This window comes from Coturnix japonica, chromosome 8 (genome assembly GCF_054131305.1).
Source record: "Coturnix japonica strain WE chromosome 8, WE-NBRP24, whole genome shotgun sequence".
NCBI classification, from domain to species: domain Eukaryota; kingdom Metazoa; phylum Chordata; class Aves; order Galliformes; family Phasianidae; genus Coturnix; species Coturnix japonica.
The window spans coordinates 14714502-14740759 of NC_140670.1; the positions used below are offsets into that span (position 1 = coordinate 14714502).

At 40.3% G+C, this 26258-nt stretch overlaps 1 protein-coding gene across 4 annotated transcripts in view; it reads right to left on the reverse strand.

Moving 5' to 3' along the window:
- Positions 1–25335, reverse strand: part of VCL (vinculin) — a 52535-nt gene extending 27200 nt beyond the window's left edge. For all 4 annotated transcript variants that reach the window (XM_015866527.3, XM_015866529.3, XM_085554284.1 and 1 more), the window contains exons 1-4: positions 24905–25335; positions 7505–7575; positions 2113–2263; positions 995–1103 (exon numbers count right to left, since the gene is read on the reverse strand). In XM_015866527.3, coding sequence (XP_015722013.1) covers positions 995–1103; positions 2113–2263; positions 7505–7575; positions 24905–25072 — 499 coding nt within the window. In that variant the 5' untranslated portion in view covers positions 25073–25335. The remainder of the gene's footprint in view (positions 1–994; positions 1104–2112; positions 2264–7504; positions 7576–24904) is intronic.
- Positions 25336–26258: the final 923 nt, after the last annotated feature.

Sequence of the window (26258 nt, forward strand, 5' to 3'; positions counted from 1 at the left end):
ATGAACGCTGTACCTTCATATGCAACCTAAAGGTTCGGGTTTTTTTTACATCTAAAAATGGGGTAGAGTATACACATTAAATAAAATAGTGCCATCTTTAAGTAGATACAAACACTCTCTGTGATCTGAGTTGCTAGTCTGTTACTACCCCATTTAATTTATGATCTTCGCATTATTTATAGCTATGAGAATTCATATATAAGGTCTTGATAAGCATTCTCTAGTTCAGTGTAACTTCACTGCAACACATTCCTATATTTCGAACACAGTACCTACTTTATCCAGTATGTTTTTGTTAAACTACCTTATGCTAGCTGAAACCAAAGCATTTGAAACACTGGATGACAGAGATTGATGGTAGGTTTCCTCTATAGCAACTCAGTGCCTCACTTCCTCATCATTTATTTCCCCTATCGAAAGAGCGCAAGTTAGCACAGTGAAGTAACAAGCAGCCAAGAAACATCAAATAATGAAAGAAAAGAATTCTGGCAACAGCTGGGCTTTCACATTATACAATAAAACAGCTATATCAGCAACCTCACTGAGATGTTAATATATGACATGTGGTTCTTATTACTCTAAGAAATTCCTACCAAACCTAACCATCTCAGGCAGTACACACATATTAGCATCTTAACCAACTTTGTAGCTGCGAGTGCCTTCTCAATTTTTTGTTTTATTCTTACTAATGCATACATAATCCATTCATCTAGCAGAGTACAAAAAAGTACAGTACATACTGCCTGTATAGTACATGTCATTTACCAGTATCTTAATTACCCTGTATTCATAAGGAACGTCAACCATAAAATAGTAGTCAGTCACGCTGTCGTTCAAAACTCTTTCCAACAGACACTTTCAAATCAACTGCTTTATTATCTGAACACTCAGAGCTCGGTTAGGTGAGTAAGGCATGGGGCAGAGGGAAAAAAAATAAAGAAGGAAATAAAAGACCACACTTAGAATCTTTATAACAGAATGCAGCTTATCAAACCTGGCCCTAGATTCTTTGTATATGTCACCAAATCCTCCATAGTCTCTACCACTTCTGCCACAGTCAGGTATTCCAATATTCCTTTGCAGACACGGATAATTTTACGGACCTAAAAAAGAAATATTCCATCATTTATTTCACGAAGCAACATTACACTCAAATTAGAAATGCAAGCTTATAAATAGAACAGAACATACTAATGCTAACATTATGTACAGGCAATCAAAGATGTCTAAAATACTGCTTAAGTTACTCACAATCTTGTATCTTACAGAGTGCTGTATTTACAAAAAAAAAAAAGGGGTATTTACTCAGCATTGCTCTAATCAGAAATGCAAAAGCCTCACTATACATGAGAACTAAAGGATAGTACTGAGAAACAATCAGGAAGCGCAGATACATATGCTGGCATGCTCTACATTTTCTTCTCCAATTTCACTTATTAAAAATTTAAAATTCATTTAAAAGGGAAAGCAAAACTACAAAGGAAGCACAGTCTACATCTTCACAGGAGCTGTTATTCACTACACAGTTTCACACATGTATAAAGCATTATTCAGCACTCTGGTAGGGAAGACAGATCCAACATCTTATTCCTTTCAGGAAAATCTGTCTATGAAGACTATACTTTAGTTACCTCTGGATTTCTTCCTCAGTAACTAATTAATTTTTCTTTTAGTTCATGTTTCATTACACAGAGTTCTCCCAAGTCAGTTAACTTTATCATCTTACTTCTTGAGCCACGTAATTTTTGACAACACCACATAGAGTTCACATTGAAAAATGACTTAATTAACATTTAATTTGGAATAACCTCATGAAAAGTTCAACCCTTAGAATAGATCATCAATTAAATTAAAATTCACTTCAGATTTGTGCCAACATTAGTGTAGCTTGAAGCATAGCAGGACACAAACATGCTAAGATTCCTATTAGTCTAAAGTTGATCCCATCAAGAGTAAGCTCCTTCTGACAGAAAGGCATGCAAAATCCATCTAAGGCAATAAAAAGCACATACAACTGTTCAACAGTTTACACTAGCTCATTTGGTTAGGTAGATAATCAAAGTAATGATACTACTGTGCAGATACCAAAGTCACTTATGTTAGGATTCCTACCTCTGCTTCATCAAAAGTCAGAAGCAAGTCTGATGTTCCCGAAAGGATGCCTCTTGATCCATCAATTAGGTAGTCACGAGCTGGTACTGAATAAGGATCTGCTTGCAGCATCTGGGCTGCTCGAACGAGCTTGGTGCAGGCATTCTCTACTCTGTGGAAAGTCAGACAAAACTTGCTGATCACACTGTAAAGCAACAGACTGCAAAAATGCTGAAGGATTTGTTTGTAATTTTACTACTATTATTTCTGTCAAGCCATTAACACAATTCAAAAACCATCAAGAGTTGGAACATACAAAACATGAGGTTTTGTTTGCTTAATTACTACGTGACATCTCAAAGGAATTACAAAGCACAGACTTCAATTCCATGTTAGCTATAGTACTTATAACTGTACTTACTGAAGACACTGACCATGACTTTCCCCTATTCTCTTTCATTTCTTTAAAAGCAATGTAAATACATAGGTTTTATGCTTGATTGTCATGTGTCCATTCCAATTACATCAAGGTCCAAAAGCCAAACACTTTAAGTACAGCAAAATTATCTTTCATCTTCTTCCCCATGCTTATTAGAGACCTTTTTCCACTGACCACCTGGGCACATTCTTTTATCATACTTTCAGTAACATGCTATTGGAAAATGAGTTGTACCATCCTCTCTCCAACCCCAAAACACTCCTTACTACACAAATGACACAACTTAATGGTTTCTTTCAATGCTGGTTACACTAGAAATAAAACTTGCTACAGGAAATCATGATTTTTTTTTTTCCCCCTCAGAAAGTGAAGCTTTTAGATAATGGCTCCCTTAAGCAGATCAAATTGGGTCCGCTGACCTTTCCATAACCTGCGCTTTAGTGAGACATCTGTTCTGCACATCAGGTGGTGGGAGCTCATGACAGAGTATGAATGCACAGGAGAACTTTAAGGGAGAAATTGGGAATGGTCTGCTCATTATTATGCCATGGACTCACTCACATTATCAAAGTCAGCTGCGTGCACTAAATTACATTTCCCCACTTCTCAAATTTATTCTTTTCAAATCTGCCAAGAAAGGGATTATACAAACAACCTATTCAGCCAGCTCAGAAACACTTCATTTCCTACAGTTCAATTTCATGGTCATCTGTTTAATACTAATGATTATCCCAAAGCTGGCTTTTTCATCTGGGGGGGGGAGGGAAGGTAAGCATGCATTACCCCCAGAAGTCACCATACTTCAGTACAAAAATAAAGTTCCTAAAATTCAGAGATTCCTTTGACAGTTTTGAAGAGTGGAACCTGCACAAGGAAATCTTGAGTATGACTTGTACAATGCCTATTTTGAATAAAATTCCCAATCAATGCGTTTGGAAGATTTCAGAAGCGTGCAGCATGTACAAAAAGGCTAGGAGATTTTTCTACAACAGATGGTACTTTTAATGCATAAATGGCAGGAAACAAAAGACTGGAAAAGGGAGCAAAACTTAGATTATTTTTTTTTCCCCCATAAGCCTCAACATTCATTGCAATCAGTTCCTCATTCCTCACAAAAATTAACCATATTGCCAAGCTTTCAATAGAAGTTTATTGCTGTGGTGAATGTTCAGCCAAAAACTTCTTTAAAGCACTGCTGAGGCACAGCATCTTGGCTATTTTATGACTTTGTACTTTATGAGTAGAAACCACACCTCAAGTTTACACAGCCAGAGAGAAGAAAACTTCAGATATACACATACTTATATAGGAATTTTAAGACACAAACATTTCAAGTTTATTTTTTTTAAATGCAGAGGTGAGTTAATTAATGCTAATGATTTCTGTGAGCTGCCACCATCACCTATTCCTTGATACATTCAGAACATGACAACAGAAATTATTTCTAGTTTGAGAAGGGAAACAGGGATGCTCAAAAAACATCAGAGCTGGAGGTCTTCCAGTACCAGAAGACCAGAATACTAAATCATAAAGAAGCTCACACCTGCTATAATATTATGTAAATTAGACACTAGTACAGCAGGAATACTTGAATTCATTTTGATATATTGATAAATAAAAAATCTAAACGCAAGAAAGAAAACAGCCAAATAATTGCTAGACACGTAAACAAAACTGTACTCAACATCAGACAACACCTCATTTAAATGCTAAGTTCACTAAGTAAGATGCATTTTGATGCTTGGTTTTTTAGATATACGCATATAATTTAACTTAATTTTCTTGTATAGGTCAAAATGCCTATATACTTTCAGTAGCCATTAAAACCTGTTCTTAACATTCTTCACAAAAGCTCAGTTGCTAAAATACACCATGAAAGCATCTCCCATTTTACTTTTTGCTCTGCTTCCTTTTGAGTAGTACTTTGTTTTGATCTTGATAACACTGAGAACACCACTTTTGGAACAGCTTCTCAGCAAATCAAACAGAATGAGCCATTTGGCAGTTTTAGCATAACAACATTTTACTATTTTTGTTTAGCATTACACAGTACTGCTTGGAGTGTCAGGGGTGTGCTTAAAAGTAAATAACAGCTAAAAGACAGACTAAGCCTTTCTCTGTAAGGACTTCTGGCAAGAAGCTTCAGCCAATCAAACATTTCAGATTAACTGCTCATGTGAACTACTAGCCAGTAGTAGGTGGGACATCTCCTCACTGGCAAAGAAGTCTACCGATTCACAGGGTAGGGACAGTCAGCTGAACATCTGGAATAATGCAAGACCAATATATGATCTAACTTAGTATAACTCACCTCCACCTTTCTATAAATCACCCCTATGATCTCACTGTGTTCACTTTACTCAACACACTGAAAGTTAGACTTTGGCACACATACACTGCAGCATAACCTGCACTGAAGACTTAAGCATAAGTAAAGACAGAGAAATTGTGCCAGTTAGACTTGCATGTAAATGCAGTTATTTTTAAGTCACCTGATACTCTTTAAATATTCAGTTCAAGGATGTATGTGAAAAAGCATCCAGTTTTTCTAAAACTGTTCCCCCATTAAGAACAGGAAAACACACTCCTCACTTTCTTTCTTTCAATTTACACCCCCAGCTGCAGAGGATTTAACATTTGCACATACGTCAAACAGATAACGATGTGCATTTTCTCAGTTTTACAGCCAATCCAACCTAATCCCTGTATAATATTACAACTTTTTTTTTTTTTTTTTTTTTTTTAATGAAACTATTTTAAGTGTATTTATTTTAGAGGATTAATTACAATAGAATTCTGTTAACACCAGCCAAGTTCTGTATGGAGCTGACTAACATAGGTCATGCTACTTCTACCCACACTATTTTCAATAGTCAATCAGCTTCATTCTTGATATTGTCATCTTTGTAATACTGAAGCAAAAAATAACATAAAATCAGGTTATGCTGAACTACCTTTGTTGGTTTTATTTTTTAGGTTTTAGCACTGAAATGCTAAATGAAATGATGACTGCTCAAATGGTCAGCAATGCCTTTGATGTTTGAATAATGTTTGGTGATGACTCAAGTCACAGTGAGTAAGCTCACCACAATTCAGATCACTCACAGTTTAGAACTATTTCAGATTTGCTTTTTTTATTTAGATTAACACTGAATTCTTAATATAGTAGACCAGCAACGCAGCTCCAACTCAAACAGAAATCATACTGGTATAGAAAAGCATTTCTGCTCAATTAATGTAATGAGTCTGAATGCTCAAGTTAAATACAGACAGTTTTTTATTATGACCAGCCAGGTGTGTCACACTGTTCTTCATCTTGTGAAAATTTTAATGTAAAGATGGAAAAAGCCGCAGGCACAAGTAACAAAAATACACTGCAAAACATCTGATAAAAATTACAGGCATTACTCATACTCCCTGAGGACTAAAAGAACTGAGATAAAGAACAGCATTTTTTAACTCTAAGTCAGTAGTTCCAATGTGGTTTATGTCAGTGGCAAGCAAAGGGATGCATGACAGCCTCTCAGCAGCCAACAAATAGTTCTGCTGCAATCACACTCATACTGGAAAACCTGACATATAACCAACATACATACTCATTAGAAACCCTCAGTGTCAATCTCAAGCAAGACAAAACCTGAGTTACTAACAAGACTCAACGGATCATCATCGAAGACAGGTTTCCTCCAGTCTGGTGTTAATTTAGAGTGGGAAAAATATGCACAGAGACTGTAGCACGAGTGCATGCAGACTGCTCCTTATCCCATAGGCAAGTGCTAGTGCAAGTTCTTAGAGAGGACTGCGACTTTCTGAATCAGCACTTCAGGAAAAAAAAAACCACCCTGCCCCTCAAAAGAAAAATAACCCTTTTCTGTTTCACTTCCTTAATACAGAAACAGGTGCAATTCCCTTGGCAGCTCACTCATAACTGTTGATTGTTCCTACAGCACTACAACTAGAATGCTCTACAGCACTAGCAAGGAACTGTTAACAGAAACAAACTCATTTTGATATGAGCTTCACATTAACAAAACCACAAATGCAACAGGTAGTTATTTATAAAGGCCATCGGTCATTCACAATTCATGTTACTGCGTTTAGGATATTGAGTATAACATACAGTGTATTTCATTACTGTGGCACAGCTTTTTATCCCACTTTTTATGGTTATATTACAGTCCAAGCAGTCATGAATTGCTGGAGAATGTCTTTGCTTTCAGTATGACATGGTACTATTCAGCTGCACTTGTATCTCATTTTTTACAGTAACTGAGCTATGTAAGTCTCCAGGATCTGATACATGTTGATCAAAGACTGATTGCAGTGTAGCAATTGAGAAGACTTTTCTTCCTTAATCCCTTACTTCAGTGAACAAGAAGCTGGAAATGAACTAAAAACTCAACACATCATAGAAAAGATCTACACATCCTAGAAAGCAAGGTTACACGTTCATACACAACTCACCAAGCAGCAAGAAGAAATGTTCTGAATCTATTAACTCCCCTTCTCAGAAGAGATCATTTGCTTCAAAGCTATGTTTGACTTACAAACCTCATTCCCCAGATTCCCCTGGGAAGCTTTAGAAGACATAGCAATGCCTTGACAAATATTCTGGGTATAGAACCACTTTAACATGCCTACCAAATTAACACAAAACATTTGAAAATACCATATTGCCTCTAAAACTGTTAAGCGAAGTATAAACAGCATATAATTAAGTGTAGCTATTAATCCGAAATCTCTTACTTGTAAAAGAAGATAAACCCTAGATTCTGTTTTTGAGGATACATATCTAACAGGAAAAGTCATTGTGGAAAAAGCAATCCCAGGAAAAGGTCAGCCTCAAGTCTCCAAAGAGAACTATTTAAACAAGAGTATTTTCTAATCTGTGCAGCAGAAGTGAGTAACATTGACTCATCATTGGAACAGGTTTCCTGTACAAACAGCAGAAGCTTTACAATAAAATGAGATTACTTGATGAACGCTGGTGGCATATCCCTTTTCAAGATCTGGTCTTCTGTTGTCTGCACAGTCTCTTTTCCAACCTGCAGGAAAAAGAAGTTATATTTAAGATTGAGAATGTCAGCAAAAAGCCCAGATGAAAACAAAGAGCAACAAGAACAACCAAAAAAATAGTAGTTGTACTTCATGACAGTCAGGCTACTTGCTGTTGCATCTTGTTTTGACACCATTACACACCAAATTAGTACACTGCCTTAGAAATTCCTATGTCCTCTCCCTCCAGCACCTCCACTGACAGGACACACACACACCCTTCTTCATTCTCCACAGAAACAACACTATGTTTGCTGCATTTAGTTGCATTGGGGAAGAAAGAAAATTTAGACAAACAAACAAATATCCATTATCTCCGCAGCTTTTGCTCCCTCCAAACCCACCAGTCAGAAACCAAGTTCCAAGTTAAAAGAAAACCCTATTTAGCTAATGAACCTGCCCGCTCTATTAGAAAAATGTAGTTAATTACTGAGAACATGCTTCACATTTACACCACCCTGAGACAGAAATAATTACACAGAAGCTAATCAAGTGATAGATCTGGGCTTTTCTATATACTAACTCATGTGTTATACAGTAGAAGTCTTTATAATTGCTAGCTGGCTCTCTAGACTGTGAGATCACCAACTTGACAAAATATTTCCAGCTCCTTTGTTCACTGTATTTTCCAGCTGAATAAGCCATTCAGAAAGGCACCACAAAGCAGAAGGCCATTAACCCAGACACTAGCATGCGTTAAGAGCTGCCAGGCCTGCTCAAGCTAGACAAGATACCACTAAAAAACCTCCATCAGCTGGTACTCAAGGCTTTGCTGGATTTTTTTTAACAGAACTTGCAGTGTGCCAGCATACATAACACTTGCCAATTGAAACACTGCACAGCTCTCCAGAAGCATCATTTAGCCACACACTCACTCCATTTGCCAAAATTGCTGGGCCCATTCTTTGGTCTCCCTTTTCCCTCTTTCAGAGGGGTTTTACACACATACACTTGCCCCAAAACTCTATCTGGTTCAAATTCCGATCTAATCTAGCCTACAGTTCTTAAATTAACTAGAGCTACATTTGCAAGTACTATTGAGGATACTTCCAAGTAATGAAGGAAAGTGCTGAGACATTAACAGCCTTCAGTTTTACAAAGGTTTTCCATTTCTGTGCTCCCTGTAGCCCAGTAAGTCATACTTTGCGCACACAGCACTGCAGCATTACCACGACTCCTAGACTTCACAGTAGTGCCTCAAGAGTACATTTACAGATGCAACTCAAGCTCCATTTCTTGGGGCACGGTTACATGAGCCAGGGACAGTACACCAGTTTTGTTGGAGTTATTTCCATTGTACTTTATTGTACTGTGCACATGCATGATGAAGACACAGGGAAAAGGAACCTTTGCATAAAGCCTGAACTCTGTGGAGTCACACTGGATAGACAGGAGGAGGCAACATACTGGAAACTAGTCCAAACCTGCGTACAGTTCAATTCCTTTCAATAGAATATTTTTTGAGGATATATATTTGTTAAAGAATGTAGGAAAGCTTATTTGCAACTATGGGAAGAAGGCTCTTTGAAGGGCTTTCTAAAAATGGGCATTCAGCTTGCTATGTTATATTGAACAGAGGGACATGAGCAACCAAGAGACAACTTCTGTTTTAATTACAGCACAGTTCATATAAGTTACTGCTAGCTTAATAGCCTATACAAAAATACCTCTTCATTCAGTCTGAAAAGTCTCTTCAGAAGATAGACTTAAGTTCATTACCTACTAGTTATAGATACACTGACATCTTATAACACGTATGCATTATCTCGACAGGGGTATTCCTTAATATGCCTACCTAGAACCCTCAGCCTTCCAGTTAAAGTAACGCGCAGGATGAACCCACTTCCATTTTTAATTTTTGTGAGGAGATTTAATCTCAGAACTTCTCAAACAGAAACTGCCTTTACTCTAAATGCTCAAATCAGTCCATTTCTCATCCAGTTAATCACAAAAGCATTCCTGTCGAATCCTTAGCACTACAAATCCCATAGACAAGACAAAATTTGGGGGTAGTTCCCATGAGGTCTCAGTTACAAAGACTGTTTAAACATAAAACCTTGTGACTCAATTGAAAGTACTCCATATTTACATAACTCTGCATTAACGTCTCTCTGAATTTTTCTTTCCATTTGTAATCAAGGTGTAGAGACAAGAAAACAACACGCACCATGCACCATTTAATAGATTAATTCTCAAAATATGAAGCCATATCTGTAACTAAAAATACACAATCCCAAAAATACTTGTGTGTTTTCCCTTTTAGCTTTTTGGTTAAGCATTTCCGTGAGATTTCTGGTGGTGTTGTTCCTTGTTTTAACAGAAAACCATTCCTTCAGACTGAACTTTATATGGACATATGGCAGTACAACACAAGATCGAGATTCATTCTACCTTAACAATACTCCATTGCCAAGGGAATTGGGAGGGGATTATTATTAGGATGTAATATCTATGCATCCCCTATTTTAGGTAGGCAGGCTTGAAGAGCTTCATGCTAGTAAGGAACAGTTACCATGGGAACCTCTGTTTTATTTCTATCCAACAGTATAAGTGTAGAAAAAACAGGATTACAACTGTTGCTTCAGATACACTTCTCACCTACATTAATCTTCCCCTAACTAACTGGGAGGGAACAGTTTCCATGAAATTAATATTACTGCTTATTAATAATAATTAATTGGCTTCTACCCACTGCTCCAAAGTAACTCTTCACCAGTTAACACAGTAACCAGATCTTCACTTCTTTAAGATTTTATCAGCCCAGAACTGCAGAGGGGAAAAGAAACATTACTAAGACAGTTTCACTGTACCAACTTTAAAACATCCATATTCATCTCCATTCTCTTTGCTGGAGGTAGTGACTTGAATTAAAGGCACTTGTCTTGCATCAAGATAAAGAAAGAATGAGCTACTTCCTCCCTACTTAACAACAGGGAACATGAGACTGAAAGACTAGAAATTTTATGGAAACAGGACACACTCAGCAGAGGGCATATCTGACCACTGGAAAGGCTTCTAAGCTGGAAAAAGGCTTCCAGCTAGAAGGACCGATACAAGATGGAGAGTTCCTGCAGCCTGCAGATTTCAACCTTATTTGTAGAATCTACACACTCTTATTTTCCACTCATCACTAGCCAGTCAACATGCTCCCAGTTTCCTGCTGCAGCTTATTTTCTCCATGGCAAAGAAAGAAGAAAACTTCCTGATCAGGTTCAGTTTTGTCGTATCCGTTTCTGCCACAGAAAAAACAAGTAGACTTTCAAAGGTCCCTCTTGTATCTTCTCAGCCTGCTGGATACAGATAAGCACAGTCTTCCAGCAAGAAGAGGAAACAGTTTCAGCTTCTGTAACTTTAGGAGTTTGTGGTATCCTGCTGTGGTTTGAGCAAACATCTCATTGCATCTTAGTCTTCCCACTCCTCCTACAAACAAGCACCCGCTGCTAGTATCACAGCACATTTAACATGGGAGTCCAAAGTTGATTGCTTGGGTTTTGGTGATGCTGCTTCTTTTTCAGAGTGAGGGTGTTTTGGTTGGTTTTCTTTTTGTGGGCGGAATGTGTAATGCTACAATGGGATAGAAAGTAAAGCCATAATAGCAAGGTGGCAAAGTCTTTGGCTACAGCAAATGAGAATTAGCCCAAACATAGCACCTGCAGATGCAAAGATGAAGGAAAAGAGCTGCTTACCTTTGGAAGGCCTCAGGTACACAGGGACCTCCAGCAAGTGATGCCCTTACCTCCACCACCAACCCTTAAGTGAGGTTTGTGAGGGAGTGGATGCCTCCACTGCGTGCACCTGAGCATCCCTGGGTTGGCCCTGCCTTCCCACCAGGTGCTCAATCACTATTTCAGGCAGTGACCCAGCATTTCCACTACAGAGGGGCACAAAATATAAGTATTCTTCTTAATGTCTCTACTGACATTAACAAGGACTCAAACACTGTAGATAAAGATTATTTTCCCTAGTTAAAAAGTAAGAAAAATTAGCTTCTGCAGCATTCCTAAAGATCTATTTTATCTAGAAGCCCAAGAACAGTCCTGTGTCAAAATCCAGTGAACACTTACAGCCCTGGTTCTAACATCAACTGAGCTTGAAGTTTCTCTCAAAGAATAAACTACAGTAAAACTCCTGCTTGACAAATTCAGAGTACTTGTGAAATAAAGTCATCTAGTCTGTATGCCATATAAGGAACTTTATCACAAGTCACACCTAGTTGACATGTTATGCATCCTTCCATGTAATGCTAGCCTCCAGGAAGGACAGTAACACTTCCATTGTTACATCTCACATCAGAAATCTGTTCTAAATCAATTCAGCTTCATGAATTTCTCTGCAACATCTGAAATCCTAAGACGAGCTATAACATCTTAAGTAACTTTGAAATAGGGTTGGCTGGTCCTTTTCTCTCTTTGCTTTTCCAGGACGTAACATGGACCTAGATGTCAAGAACATAAATAACCCATTAAACAGCAATAGAAGCCAGCCAAAATTATGCCAAATTTGTGCCTACTCCTTTCTGGAGAACGTTTTTGAGGCCAGATCAAAAAATAAATAATAAAGAGTAGAGATTACAAAATCTCCTTGTGAAAGCACTTTCAATTCACTTACAGTCTCAGGGGATTACACATAATAGTTTAAATCAAGTGATGACTGAAGTTAATGGCATCCATACCTTTCATAGAGTTCATCCATCCCCACAAGGCTTTGACCCCCGAAGGCCGACAAAGTCAGTTCTTTGTCTTAAACTGAGTTCAGGGACAGTTTGTCTCAGTGGGCTCAATAACCATCTCACAATTGTTGAGTTTCCCCTTTGTGAAACCAGCCATTTGAGCTAAATTAACAAGGAGAACTTCTGAGAAGGGGCAAAGGGCCCCGGCAGGAAAAGAGAAACAAAGGGTACTCAGTGCTCTGTTTTCTTTCACTGTTGTAGGCCATAGTATTTGTATTGCACTCCAGATTCTTGTTCTTATTTACAGTATTGAGCAGATCCAGTTGTTGATATTCCATGCTATTACACTAGGATCTTTTTAAGACAGCTGCTCAAGTGAATATTGTTTTAACATGCATTAAACTAAGTTATTTTTCTTACCTGTAGTAGAATAAGCCAGTGCAATAAAAGGTTGAAATACAAATCTAAAGAAACAATTCAATTGTCTTCTGGCTTCCAGGTTATGTCAAAGAAACAATGCACATAGTTGAGCAGTCAATAGGACAACTTCTTTTTCCCTTTAAGCTAGACAAAAACAAAGATTGCTGAATCACAGTCCAGCCCCTTGACTCTCAGTCAAAATGGATGCTCTACACTGGCTCCCAGTTTTCTCATGATCACCCTGTGGACTACATTCCAAGCATAGCAAGGCATAGTTTCAAAGTCCTCTGGCAATAAGTCAAGTAAATTAGAACACTCCAGCCATCTGGTCCCTAATAGCAGCAAGCTGACCTACCTGTCTGCACTGGAGATTAAGACAAATTCAGTTGGCTTGAGGCAAAGGAAATCCTGCTGTCCAAGTAAAATACATAAGTATGAAGGAAAAACCATATGGCAAACTGAAAATATAGATACCAAAACATTTTTTTAGTCATGCTGCTAACGTCTACTAATTCTGTACTGATAACAAGGCTGAGGTTTGAATGCTTTACGTAGTTCCAAGATACATAACTTGACATAAAGAAAACAAAAGCATCTACTGAGCTGAAGTATGTGAGACTTCACAGAATTATTCCCATTTCTGAATTAAAAACTCCTCTAAGACAAATTATAACTCCACTTCAACATAATAAGACAGTCAGCTCTGACCTTTGGGTACATCCAAAACGCATCTGGAGGAATAAGATACTAATTGTCCTCCAGAAACAACATTCATTCACAGCTGAATTAGCTACTTTTACCTTAGAAGGAAGCCTAAGAAAGGTTCCTCATACCAAACAGCAGAGACTTGAAAAGCACATCCAGTTCCTTCCCACACACCCAGACCTGTGAATCATAACAAGTCTCACAGCATCCCTTATAAATCCTGCTGCTGAAGTACAAATAGATTAATCACTACTGCCCTAGAAAGATAACTAATGATACCAGAGAGCTAAATTGTCTCCTTATTCAGGTGCCTAACTTAACAGCAAGCAACCACCATGCACAATTAAGCTGTTGGTACATTTGCATGTTCTTTGACAATCTGATACTACCAAAACATTACCCAACTCACAGACAAGGAATTTGCCCCCTCCACATAACTAAAATGTACAAATCCGGTCCTCCATGCCTTCCATGTGTTTAGTCAAACAAACCAAAAGATTTCTTATTACCATCAACAGAGACAAAAAACTTCCCCACAGAATGTTCATAGGTCAGTTCAAGGGTAAGAAAAGCATTTTCAAGGCAGAGTAGAGTGATCTCTAAGAATATGTACTTCTAATATAGAACACATAGAACTGGACAGAGAGACGATCCCTAAACTTCATGTAGGTAATAATGGACTTTCTGCCCTGGCTGCTTTTTCTTCATTAGAATGACAATTGTAGGTGGCCTTCATAAAAACTTATTTATTTATTTATTTATTTACAAACACAGGCATAAGTTAAATACTTCAAAATATATGATTATTTTCCATGTTAATTTTGACCATTTTTACCAGCTCCACAAATAACACAGCAGGAATGTGAGCCACTTCCATGGGAATAACCACAGATAAATTGCCAGCAGTAACAAAGCATCTTTCATCAGAAGAAAACTGTTAAGCACACGATAGTATATAACTGCTACCACTTAAAGCAGTAGGTGGTAAGGTGGTAGCCATTCACATCTTTTTAGAAGCTTACTTTTCCCCAACACATTGGTTCTTTTGGAGGAAGTTGGTCTGAATTTACAAGCAACTGAACTAAATGAACTCTTTGGAACAACCATCACACTGAAAACAAAACACAATAAATGTAAGATTTCAGGCCAGCTTGAAAACTGACTAAAAAGTAAAAGCTAGATCCCTCAAGCTTACAAAACCTCTCATTTTACTTCCTCTAATGCTATACTCTTAGATGGTTAATTATCAGCATCATCAGTATTTTCAAGCAAAAGTCATTCACAGGGAAGTTCTATGTTTTTTCCTCTTGCAGAGAACTATCCAAGAGTCTTTCACAACAATGGCCAAGCTGTGGCTCCTCAAACAAGTCACTGAACTGCTTCAGGGCTTCAATACTCAAGAACAGTCAGACAATCTACCTACCCACATTAAAAATTGCAGGACCACAAGTCAGCTTGCAATTGAGAGATGAAACATCTAATATTCTATAGTTCAGTGCTGAAAAAAAAAACCACAAAACTCTACAAAGCAGAGGGCAGAGGAAGAAGGGAATCAGATCAACAGAGATACATTCCTTCCTGCTGCATGGGGGGTGGGCTGGGCTGACAGCCCAAGTGCCAGTGCAGTCAGCTAAGGGAGTTCAGGTATGCAGGTTTTCTCCAGTATTAATAGAAGTAAATGAAGTGCTATGCTTACTGAAATTACCTTTTCAGAGAAAGATTCAAGTCAAATTGAAACCAGACAAAAATTTAGTGAAGTTCCCAACCTTACCCCTTGATTTTCTGAGAGAGGAGGGAAAAAAGCTTTTTTTTTATTTTTAATTAAGTATGGCCAAGATTTAAGTAGTACTTCAGCTGCTACAGCCAACTTGGTGGTTTAGCAGTTATTGGCCCTTCACAACCCTCTTTTTTTTTTTTTCGCTCGTCACTTTAGTCACATCACACTAAATAAAATCTGACCTTTTTACTGTTGTTCTGGTGAACTTTGAGGAACTGCATTTGTTTAACCTCTCTGTTATTCAACACAAGCATTATGCTGTACAAGCTAAAAAGCCAGCTAGGCTTTCGAAAGTTAAGTTCAGCATAGTCCAATAAATACAGGTTTACTACCTTGTCCTCTCATCTGAAGTTTTGAAAGTTACACAGAAATTAATATTTTCTTATACTTGATACTAAAAATTATCCCCGTGTAGGTTGTGTGACCTTCCTAATAGAAAAAAAGAAATCAGCTCTGCAGACCCAGCTGAAGGATATTTAAATCCATCCACAAATACTGAAAGCCTGAAATGGAAAACTCAGAAGAAATTCACAAAAAAAAAAAAAAAAAAAAAAAAAAAAGGGTTTAAAATTTAAAAGCAAGTTGACACCCCATGAAGAACAGCAGCAGCGAGTCATCTTTCCAGTATCCTCTAATTGGATATTTAAAGTAGCATCTTTATACTGATAGCATTTAAGATAAATATTCAGTACCACATACATGTTAACATTAGCAACTTTAAGTGCATTCAAATGACTCCAAAGAGATACGTTGCAAGCGACAAGGTATCCATGGAGTTTTAATGGAGAGGTTTGAAGTGCTAACTTGTAGGTAGCTAAAACTTGGCAATAATTGTTTGATTCAATTATATACTACTATATTTCATTAACAGATTAACCATTCATTGCCTATGAGTAAACATTTAACTCTTAAATGAACAGACCAATTGTTCAAAACAACCAAATCTGTGGTCACCAGGAACCAAACCAACCCAACCACTCCTGACAATCCCTATGAGATATCTGGCTCTCACACATATTAAGAGCCAGTGTGGTTCAATTCTCAGTTTCTGCACCTGCTGAAGAAATAATTATGCAGGCAAACAAAACAAGGCCCAAATAAGAATAAAGTTCTATTAATGCTTCCCTCCTCAAATTGTGTTGCAATACGCCGCCTCCTCCAGACACAGAAAAGCCATGAAGGCAGTACAAGAAGTAATGCTACTAGAACAATTAATGTTCCAGATGACAGCTTCTGACAGCATCCCTTCTTGACAGAAGGAGCACGCAGACTCTTCTGCCACTTAAGAGCTAATGCCTAGGAAGTGGATTAAGATTAGAAATAGTCAAGAAAGTTCATGTGGACGTTCTGGCTTCGCCTTCAACAAGTTTACCACCTCTGTGCACCTGCTCCTTACGTTGCAGAAGAACTATTCAATGAAAATTGCAAGAAGAAATACAGAAGTACTTTAAAGGCAGAAGAGAACCTGTCACTGTTTGCCATCACACAGTGACTTAGGGCAGTACCCACAATTTACCCAGTACAGGCCAAAGTGGCCCCCAACAATTTGAGGTTACAGAAATAAGAACCTTCTCTCTCATGCTGTGGTTTTATTTTACGCACTCATCAGCACTTAAGGTGAGAGTGGTCAGAGTCAAGAATTGAGGTCAAGACCTTACCAACAATTCTTAAGGTGAGAATGGTCCACCTTAAAGATGGCAGAAGGCCTTAGGGAAAAAACACACCACTCCTGACTAAACTCCAGATTGACAAGAAAGCATCCAAGAAGCAGAAAAACAGAGAGGTGACTCAGGAGAAACAGAGATACTACTTGAATACAAAGCAATGCAGTCAACCCTAAAGGCCGTGTAGTGTTAAATTTTGTGAGGAACACAATGGGCAACAATAACACAAACACTTCTGTACATACACCAGCAGCAAAATGTAGATCCAGGAAAATGTGTGTCCACTGCTGAACAGCTGATGACAAAACCAAGAAGGTGAAGTACTCAATGTCCTCTTCACAAAAGGACTTCACCAAAAAGACTTCACTCTCAGCAGCCCAAGTTCCCTGAGACTCTGGAGCAAAGGAAACATATTTTAAGTGCTAAGTGTTACGTTTACTGTGATGTGGGTGTAACAACTGACAGAACACAAAATGCCATTTTATTAATGTGGGGCTCTTTGTAAGGATGCTAAACCAACAGTAACAAGGCATACAAGTTTACTACAGTAATAGTTCATTTCTGTCTTCCGTTCTTTCCTTGAGAACCCTGACATAACCACCAGTTTCCCACCCAATCTATGAAGTAACGGTACTGGGAAACTGCTCTAACATCTTCTCTCAGTGAGGAGAGCTCTCAAGAACATCACCAAACAGTCAACACAAGCTGGCAATTTCAGTTATTAAGGTTTTGGGATTTACAGTGGTCGTTTTTCCCCTCCCGCTCCCTCATCCTCCCCATTCACCAGCCAGTATTGCTATTCACAGATCATTACTCAGAATCAAAGTAATTATTCTGAAGCATCAGCATATTGTTTAATTCAGAATACAGTTTTCTTTCCAAGTGGAAGAAAACTGTTCAGTGTTTCCACAAAAAGCCTTCCGGTCTCAAGACATAACCAAGAGTAAGTCATATCTCAGCAGACCTGAATAATCAGGCAAAGCAAAGAAAGCCAAGTTTTACCCCATGGACTGATTCTCCATTCAGTCCTCAAACACACTTCAAAATGCACTACGTTCTCAACTTACTGCAGGGACAAGCTGGACCTATTTCCAAATATTACACATGAAGAATCATCCCAATTAAAATTTGAGTCTACTAGTGAAACATTTGTTACTGAATGGAAAATCCAGCCTATTCTTGATCATTTCCATGACACTTAGTCATCTTATAAGCACAGTGTCTTCTGAAACGCAAACACCTGCAACATCCACCCCTTTGTGTTGCATTTCCACTCGTCTACACAAACTCTAGACTTCAGTTCTCTCTTGATGGATGTCATAAAAAATAAGCAAGAAATTATACAATAAAGCATTAACTGCTGTATATGCATGCACTAAATTAACTGCATACCGTCAGAGCAGATTTTAATATCCAAATTCACTCATGTCAATGCTATTTAGTATGAATTCCTATTGTTATGTTAAAACATTAATGCCAGCAATGTTAACATTTTACAAGAATAAAAAACCACGGCTACAGAGGCAGGCTCTGCAACAAGCATTCCTCTGCTTTTGACTGACAAAATGAAGGAACAGAATTTGCTACTAAAGGAAAAGGCCAACCTCCTATAGCAATGTTCAGAGTTTTACAATCTCATTTGCCAGTCTGATTTGCTTTATAGAGGTAGAAATAGCAGTAGTAGCTGCCTTTGTATTTTTTTTTCCTCAAATGCAATGTCAGAAAGACTCAAAAAGCCATTCAGACAAGGGCTTTGGAATTACAAGTTCAAACTGTACAATACTGAAATGGGGACTTAAAATTAGTCTTTAACTCTAGGTGAGGCCATTGCTGAAGTTAAACAGCACTCAAGGCAGTGCCAAACCAGTCCATTCCGTCCTTTGGAAAAGTAATGGGCAGAAGTGTCATTTGTTTTAAGAGTTCTAGCAGATGTGCAACTGAAGAAACATAACTTAGCATTTGCACCAACAACCACTTAGCTTTCTCAGGCACTTACCATAACTAGCATTAACACCCACATTTGCTTAACAGCTCTTTAAAAGTACTACTTGCTTTTTCTTCCTAAATCTTCTTGAATATTTGTTTTATCAGTCCAGATGACAGCTATACTGGGAAGGTGAAAGACAAGCAAATTACCCTCCTGATGTTCTGAAGCTACACATTTCTATGTTCTGTGTAAAACATAGCTCACTATGTTTTATTTGGTTCATTCCTTTCATAAAACTGTAGAGGAATTCATGCCTACGGGCTGACAGAACCATGAGGAGAAGAAACACCCTCCAGTTTCAGAGCACAAAGAAGAAACATAACCCAAAAGTGGCAAGAAGTCAGGAACAAGAAGAAACACCTTAGCCTTGACTCTTGGACTTAACAGCTGAAATACACTCACAGCAAAAAGCCAGCATTGAGTGTTCCAGAGCGTATTCCAGGAGTAGTACACACCATATTGTTGGCATATGGAACTTTTTAGTCCAGCCAACCACTTTAAGGTTATCTATCCACAACTGAATAATACTCTGTTTTTATGCCCAAGAGCAAGCTGCATGTAATTACTAATGAAGGCATTCACTATCTCAATGCACATTTAAAGAAACAGAACAAAAGATTCCTTTTAGAGAAAAGACTGGTATAAATTAAGTCTCCGAATGCATAACAGAACAAAGAGATTTTTCTATTCAAATTAGAAACTGATTTATCACTTGTGTAAAGATGACTCCTAACAGATAAAAGCAAGAAAGAAGTTATTACAAGGTTGCCTTATTTCTGATTCAACACACTTTCTTTAGCCCACCTCCATGCACACATCCTCACTGGTTTCATCCAATAAGAACATATGGCCACTGTTCCCATGGGCTGAAAAAAAAAAAAAAAAAAAAAAAACAAATAACAAAAAAAAAAAACCAAAAAAAAACCAACCCAAAGTCCTAAAGATACCCCAAAGTAGGATGAAGTTCTTTCAAAGGTCAGCAAATACATATTGTATGCATTAAAAAAATAAATAACACCCAACAGTAATCACATTTTTCCACTATATGTACACGCAGCATAGAAATACACAGTGAAAGGGTCAATTCTCTCATGAGATCTTCAGGGCACTTCTAGCATTCCTACCAACTTGCCATTTGGCAAAACGTTTGGGCACAGTACAGCTCAGATGAGCTGCTCGAACAAGCCACTTTATCAGTATGGCAGGAAGCAAGGAAGGAAAAGACAAGACCAAAAAAACCTCTGAATGTTACTGCAGACTTTAAAGGGAAGGAGAAAGAAAAAAAAGAAAAAAAAAGAAAAAAACCACAACATTTTGTTTTCTTCTTTCTATTCTCCTCAATGAGGCTCTAAAAAACAGTACAGCATGCTAATGTCTTTCCCAAATAATCACCTCACTAAGCTCTCCCCAACAGCTCGCTCCTCTCATGCACCCTGAGATACAGGTAAGTCAGCTCCGCCAGGAGAAAGCCTGGGGACAAGGAAACTGTTTTCCCAATCCATTCTCTGCACCATTTCTCCACATTAGCTATGCTTAGCAATTTATTTGAATTTTACTGCTGCAATTACAACAAGGGTTTCAAGGCAGGTTGCATCTTCCACAAATTCATTTGAGCGACTTCCAGGCCAATGGGCATCAGCCATTGACAGGTAACTCGCAGACTGTCCACAGAAAATACACAGTTCTTTCTGCACAGCCCCGTGAGCCTTTGTCACTTCCTGCACTTGCGAAAGGCCTATGGATATACCCAGAATACACTGACTACTAGAGACAATAACTTTCTCATTCACAAGGATGAGATAGGACAGCTGATATGCATACACTGAAAACAAAAATGTGGGAGAGGTGCATACTCGTTTTTTAAGCACTGGTTCTGAGGCAGCCATGTCAAGCTTATGGTGAGGTAGTGCTTGGGCATGTAGGACTTAAGGGAAACATCTGATGCAGCACAACTAAGACTAAATACTCAGAACCTAAGAGACCTTTGGTCACTGCTGACCTGACACAGTACCTGTTGTTGATGCAGAAAGACACTGGTATAGTTTCATGAGCTTCCAAATCTCAGTAAGTGAACAGAGGCTCATCACAGCATCCAGAGTGCATTTCTAAGCAATGCAATACTTAACCATTCAGTAAACAGTAAAACAACTTTTCTCCATGAGAGTTCATGTAATAAAAATTGGATGCATGCAAACGTTATACAATTCATAACTTAAAATGCAAACGAACAGCATGTGTAACACAGAGGATTGAAAAACACCAGCTGGAACATCAATTAAAGGAAATGACGACCTTTCCAAGCAGCCCTCTTCACCAAACCATCTCAGACACTTCATTTGTGAACACAAATTTACTTACAACCAGTTTATGAACTAAACTCACTCAAGGTGAAAAACAGCAACACTGGTTAATGGTCCAACATTTGGTCTCAAGTAAGAAGTCAAATCTTTTAGAATATTGACCTGGTAAGACAACTCAGCCCTGAAAAAAAAGTCAGCACCATCTTGAGCCACTGATACCACTTCTGCACTTAAGTTACGTGTACTTAAGCCTCCTCACATATTCACCTCTACTAACCTATCATGCACATAATTTATTCCCCATCTGACAAGCTCAGCTTGATGGGACTATGTCTATGTCTAATCCTATGGGACTGCTAATGTTTGCCAGAGCAGCAGGGCTCTGCTGTGAAGTAGCTCAGTCTGAAATACTAGAGACAAGTGACAAGTGTAGTCTTCCTTAAACAGGAGAAAATCAGAATTTATACAAGGCAGTAAGTGAATGGAGCTTAAAATGGCAAAGCAAAATATGCTTCCTCTGTTTTGCAGCATTATACCATTACTCTGAAGATAGAACTGTTCAGTAACTACTAGAACATAGAGTTACTTTTCCCCTCCACAAAACTGGGATGTTATTTATACAGGTTATGAAAGGTTTAAGTTCACTTCGTGGCCATTAGTCATCTTCAACAGAAGTACCTCCTAAAAAAAAGATAAATCTGATTAATGCTTTATTAAAGAAATTAGAAAACCATTGAAGTACCGTAATGTTCATTTCCTTCAAGTGAAGCTTGATCGCTCAAGATTTCATTTTACTGCCCACTAAACTTGGAGTATATTTGGCAAGCTCCAAATTACTCCCTGCCTATTGAACTTGACTAATTTTTTTCCTCCAAACAATCCTGTCATTTTTGTGGTACATCTTTAGCTACAAGAAATACCAAGCCAAACCCCAACCCTCCGTTAAGAGGCACACATCCATTCCAAACACCAGCCAATAAAAGCATTAAGATCTTCAGTTTAAAAAATAATAATAATAAAATAAAATAAAAAATTAAAAGAAAAAGCTGATTTAGAATATTACAGAAGACCTATCAAATTCCACTCCAACCTGGATACAGTACACTGCCACATCTGTAACTCAAGAACATCAACAAAATGAACTCCAGAGAAAAAAAAGTGATTGCATGGGGCTCCATCTTTGAAGGAGACATCTTATTTCTTAGCCCATTTTTCAACACAGCACATCTCCGAGGCATTGCACAAGTGAAGATCTCAGCTCTTCAAACACTGCTACCCAGCAGTTACTTACTAATGCAATAGTCAGAGGGATTCAGTTTTGCACCCTCTGAACTATGGAGTCTGTACTGCGCATAGTAAGGCCAGTGAGCTGGAGAACGGTGTTGCCGTGTGTGACACATTTCCACTGATAAACCAACCTCTGCTGGTCAGTGCTCACCATCCTATAGTCTTCGAGATACTCACACTACATGAAGGAGCCTGGGCAGACAGTAAAGAACAAAGAAAGCTACCAGCCACATTACCATCTTGGTTGCACTGGCCTTTTCTTCTTTGCCGTCTGCTGTGAAGCCACTAGAAAACTAGCAAAAAATAAAACACCACAAGTATTTCTGCTTCTGTGAAGCTGCAGTTTCACTGATTATCTTCACACTTAGGAATGATGCACTGAAAGCACAGCTTTGGATGGGAAACAGAACTTCACTTCTGTGTTTCTCTTACTGTAGTCAAAGCTGTATTCTACCAAACGAGGACATCTTTCTTTTAAGCACCACCTCGGATTACGCATCTACTGGCCCTCTGTGAATTAACACACTAATTGTATTCAACAGCCTTTCTTCTTATTTAGCTGGCAGGCAAGGAAAGAAAAATCAGAGGCTTCCAACACAATGGCCTCAAATGAAAGACAATCTGGCATTAGGAGGCTGCAGAAAGAAACTGATTCTATTTCTGGATTCCAGAAATAAGTCCTACTTTTTGAGACTGAGCTTCCTTATGGCGGGGCATAAGAAAAATGAACAAAATCATACAACTCAGTGCGACAGACTAAGCACAGAAGCAAAGTTACATCTGAAGCCTTCATTTAAAGGAAAAGCATTTCATACGTCATAGCTGAACACCCATACAACCAGAGCACCTACCACAGCAGTTCAGTGCTGCAGGCAGGGCACTTCATCAGAATGCAGGAGTTTCAGCTGAAGCTGCAACTGTTCTGGAACGAATCCCATAGAACTCACAGAGTCACGGGACCAGAAGCAACAGTTGCACTACAGAACCTCAAAGTGGGGAGCTACTACTGCATTGAAAGTACTGCAGACTGAAATCTAATGAAGACATCATTTATTACTCATCTTGACAGCTCCTTATCCCTGCAAGCCTCATGATTTCCATGTGTTAATGAATGTATCAGTTAACAGTGATGCAGTATTTTAACCATATACAAGTATTACAGCCCAACTTAAAACTTTTTTGCTATGAGATAATGCTTCCTACGAACAGCTTAGGATTTTTACAGGATTAATAGTGAGCATGAAGTGTGTTATGTTTCAAAAAGAATCCAGAAGAGTCCATAAATGAACCTAATAGAAGCACAAGTATTACTTTAAAGGAACTGAAGACTACAGTATTCCATTGCTCTTCACATCAAACAAGACACTTTTGCTTTGCAAGAGTTTGCTAGTCTTCTGATGCAGTAAGTCACAAAAGGATACATAGAAAACATCTCAAACATGTTAGTCATGCGCTTCCAGACTAAAGTGTCTATACTGCAGATACCTGTACCTTGAGAAGTTACACTATGTTTAGCCGTCCTCAAGAATCCTAGATTCTGTTTGATTTTGACCCACCATCTCTGCCTGCGGGAAGTGAGTGGCTTTCATTCAAGGCTGTGCAGAAATGGCAAGCAGCAGCTCCCGGCTTTGCCCTCTGGCCATAGCTCCGGGCTGCTCTGCTCAGTGCTGAGCATGGACAGCTGGCCTCTGTCCACACACCTCACTGTCACAACCTTGCTTCCCCCACCCCCAACCCCCTTTCCTTCCTCTCCAGGAGAGAATTAGAAGTAATTATAAGTAAATTAAGTACTTTGCCTGTTACAGCAGACACATTTAGAATCGTGGAATTATTAGAATTAGAAAAGACCATCTTGCCCATCCATCAGCCCATCGCCGCTGTGCCCACTAACCACGTCCCTCAGTACCATATCTGTCCTTAACACTTCCAGGGCCGGTGACTCCACCACCTCCGTGGGCAGCCTGTGCCAACGTATCGCTACTCCTTCACAGAGTAAGTTTTCCAACCTGAACTCCCCTGGCACAGCTCGAGGCCAACCCCCTCCTCTCCACAAGCTCCTTTCAGAGAGTTGTAGGGAGCAACAAGGCGCCCCCTGAGCCTCCCCTTCTACAGACTGAACGACCCACCCCAGCTCCCTCAGCGACTCCTCATAAGACCAGTTCTTCAAAACAGGAGTTTCGAAGACAGAAAAAAAAAAAAGAAAAAAAAAAAAAGAAAAAAAAAGAAAGAAAGAAAAGAAACGAATCACACCAGACACATAAGACATCTGTGAGGCACTTCAGCGAGCACGAAGCGGCCGGTATAAATAGCAATAACCGCGGCGTTTCAGCGCGGTGCCGCAGCTGAGGAGCGGAGCCGCCCCAGCCCCGCAGGCCCCACACGATCCCCGTTCCGGACGCGCTCCCAGCCCCGCTCCGCCCGGCCGGATCCCGGCGGGGGCAGCCGCGCAGCCACAGCCCCGAGGGGCGCTGCCCCGCCAGGAGAGGCGGGGACGGGCCGGCCGCACTTACCCGCACCAGGTTGCTGACAGCGGCCTGCACGGCCGACACGGGGGCGGTGAGGTCCGGGATGGCTTTGCCGTCCACCTCCCCCTCCTCGTGCATGATGACCAGGTGGGAGATCTGCTGGGCCACGGGCTCCAAGATGCTCTCGATAGTGCGCGTGTGGAAGACGGGCATGGCGGCGGCGGGGCGGGGGGGGCCGGAGCCCGAAGTCCGCACAAACTCCTGGAAAACTCTGTTCCCGCGGGCTGGAGCCCCACGGAGATCAGCCCCGGCCTCGGCCGAGAGAAAAAAACGAGAAAGAAATAAGGAAACAACGCCGCCCCGATCTCCTCGCTCCTCAGCGGGCTGCGGCGGCACGGAGCGCCGGTTCCCGGTGCGGCCGGGACTCGAACCCGCTGCTCTCCCGCCTTCCTCCGGCGGCACCACACGGCACTGGCGCCGCTCCGCAGCCAGGCGGCGGCTTTTCAGGCGCTACAACCAACCCCCTCCGCTCCCGCCCCCGCCGCCAACCCGGCCCAATGGCCGCGCTGCCGCCGCCGCTCCCAGTGGTGCGAGCCCGCGTCCGTCAGCACTGAGCACCCAGCGCTCAGCATTCAGCGCTCAGCACTCAGCATTCCAGCGCCTCCCGCCCGCCCCCGCCTCCAAGCCGGGCTGCGCGGTGGCTGGTTTCCCAGCGCTGAGGTGACGTCAGACATTCTGCTGTCCATATAAGGAGACGATTAAAGCCTCGGCGCTGGAATAGCGGCGGGGGGCGGCGGGATTCCTGTGCCCGGCGCTCCCTCCCCTTCCTACCCCCACGCCGGTGCGAGTTGGGGCCGTTGTGCCGAGGGGAGGCGGCTCTCCAGGCACCTCACGGCTCTTTAGTGAAGTCTCCGAGCTCGGAGCGCTGCCCTGCGCCGTGCCCGTGGGTACAGGGTGGTACAGGGTGCCCGTGGGTACAGGGTGCGGCTCGGCCCGGGCGCGGCCCCAACCGCTTCCGCAGCGCTGAGGAGAAGCGCCCGGCAGCGCCTCTCACACTCACTGTCTCATTTGTTCTCTCACATGCGTTGAATCTAAAAGTCTTGCTGGCGGGTTTCTGTGTTGCACTATCCGGATTTCTTTGGGAAGAGAATTCTTGTAGTGTAGATAACAGATAATGAAATTACACGCTGGCATTCAAAACACGCTTAAAATATCAAGCTCTCAGCAGCACAGAGCACGTTAACACACTTGAACTCTGCACCCTCAGAGCGTGCTGTGCGCTGACTGTGTAACACTGCAGCCACAGTTAGTCCGTGTGCACCTCTGTAACAAGCAATGGATCTGGGAAAATGAACACACAGACAAATACTTCTGGCCTGCAAGAAATCTGCAGCAGCTA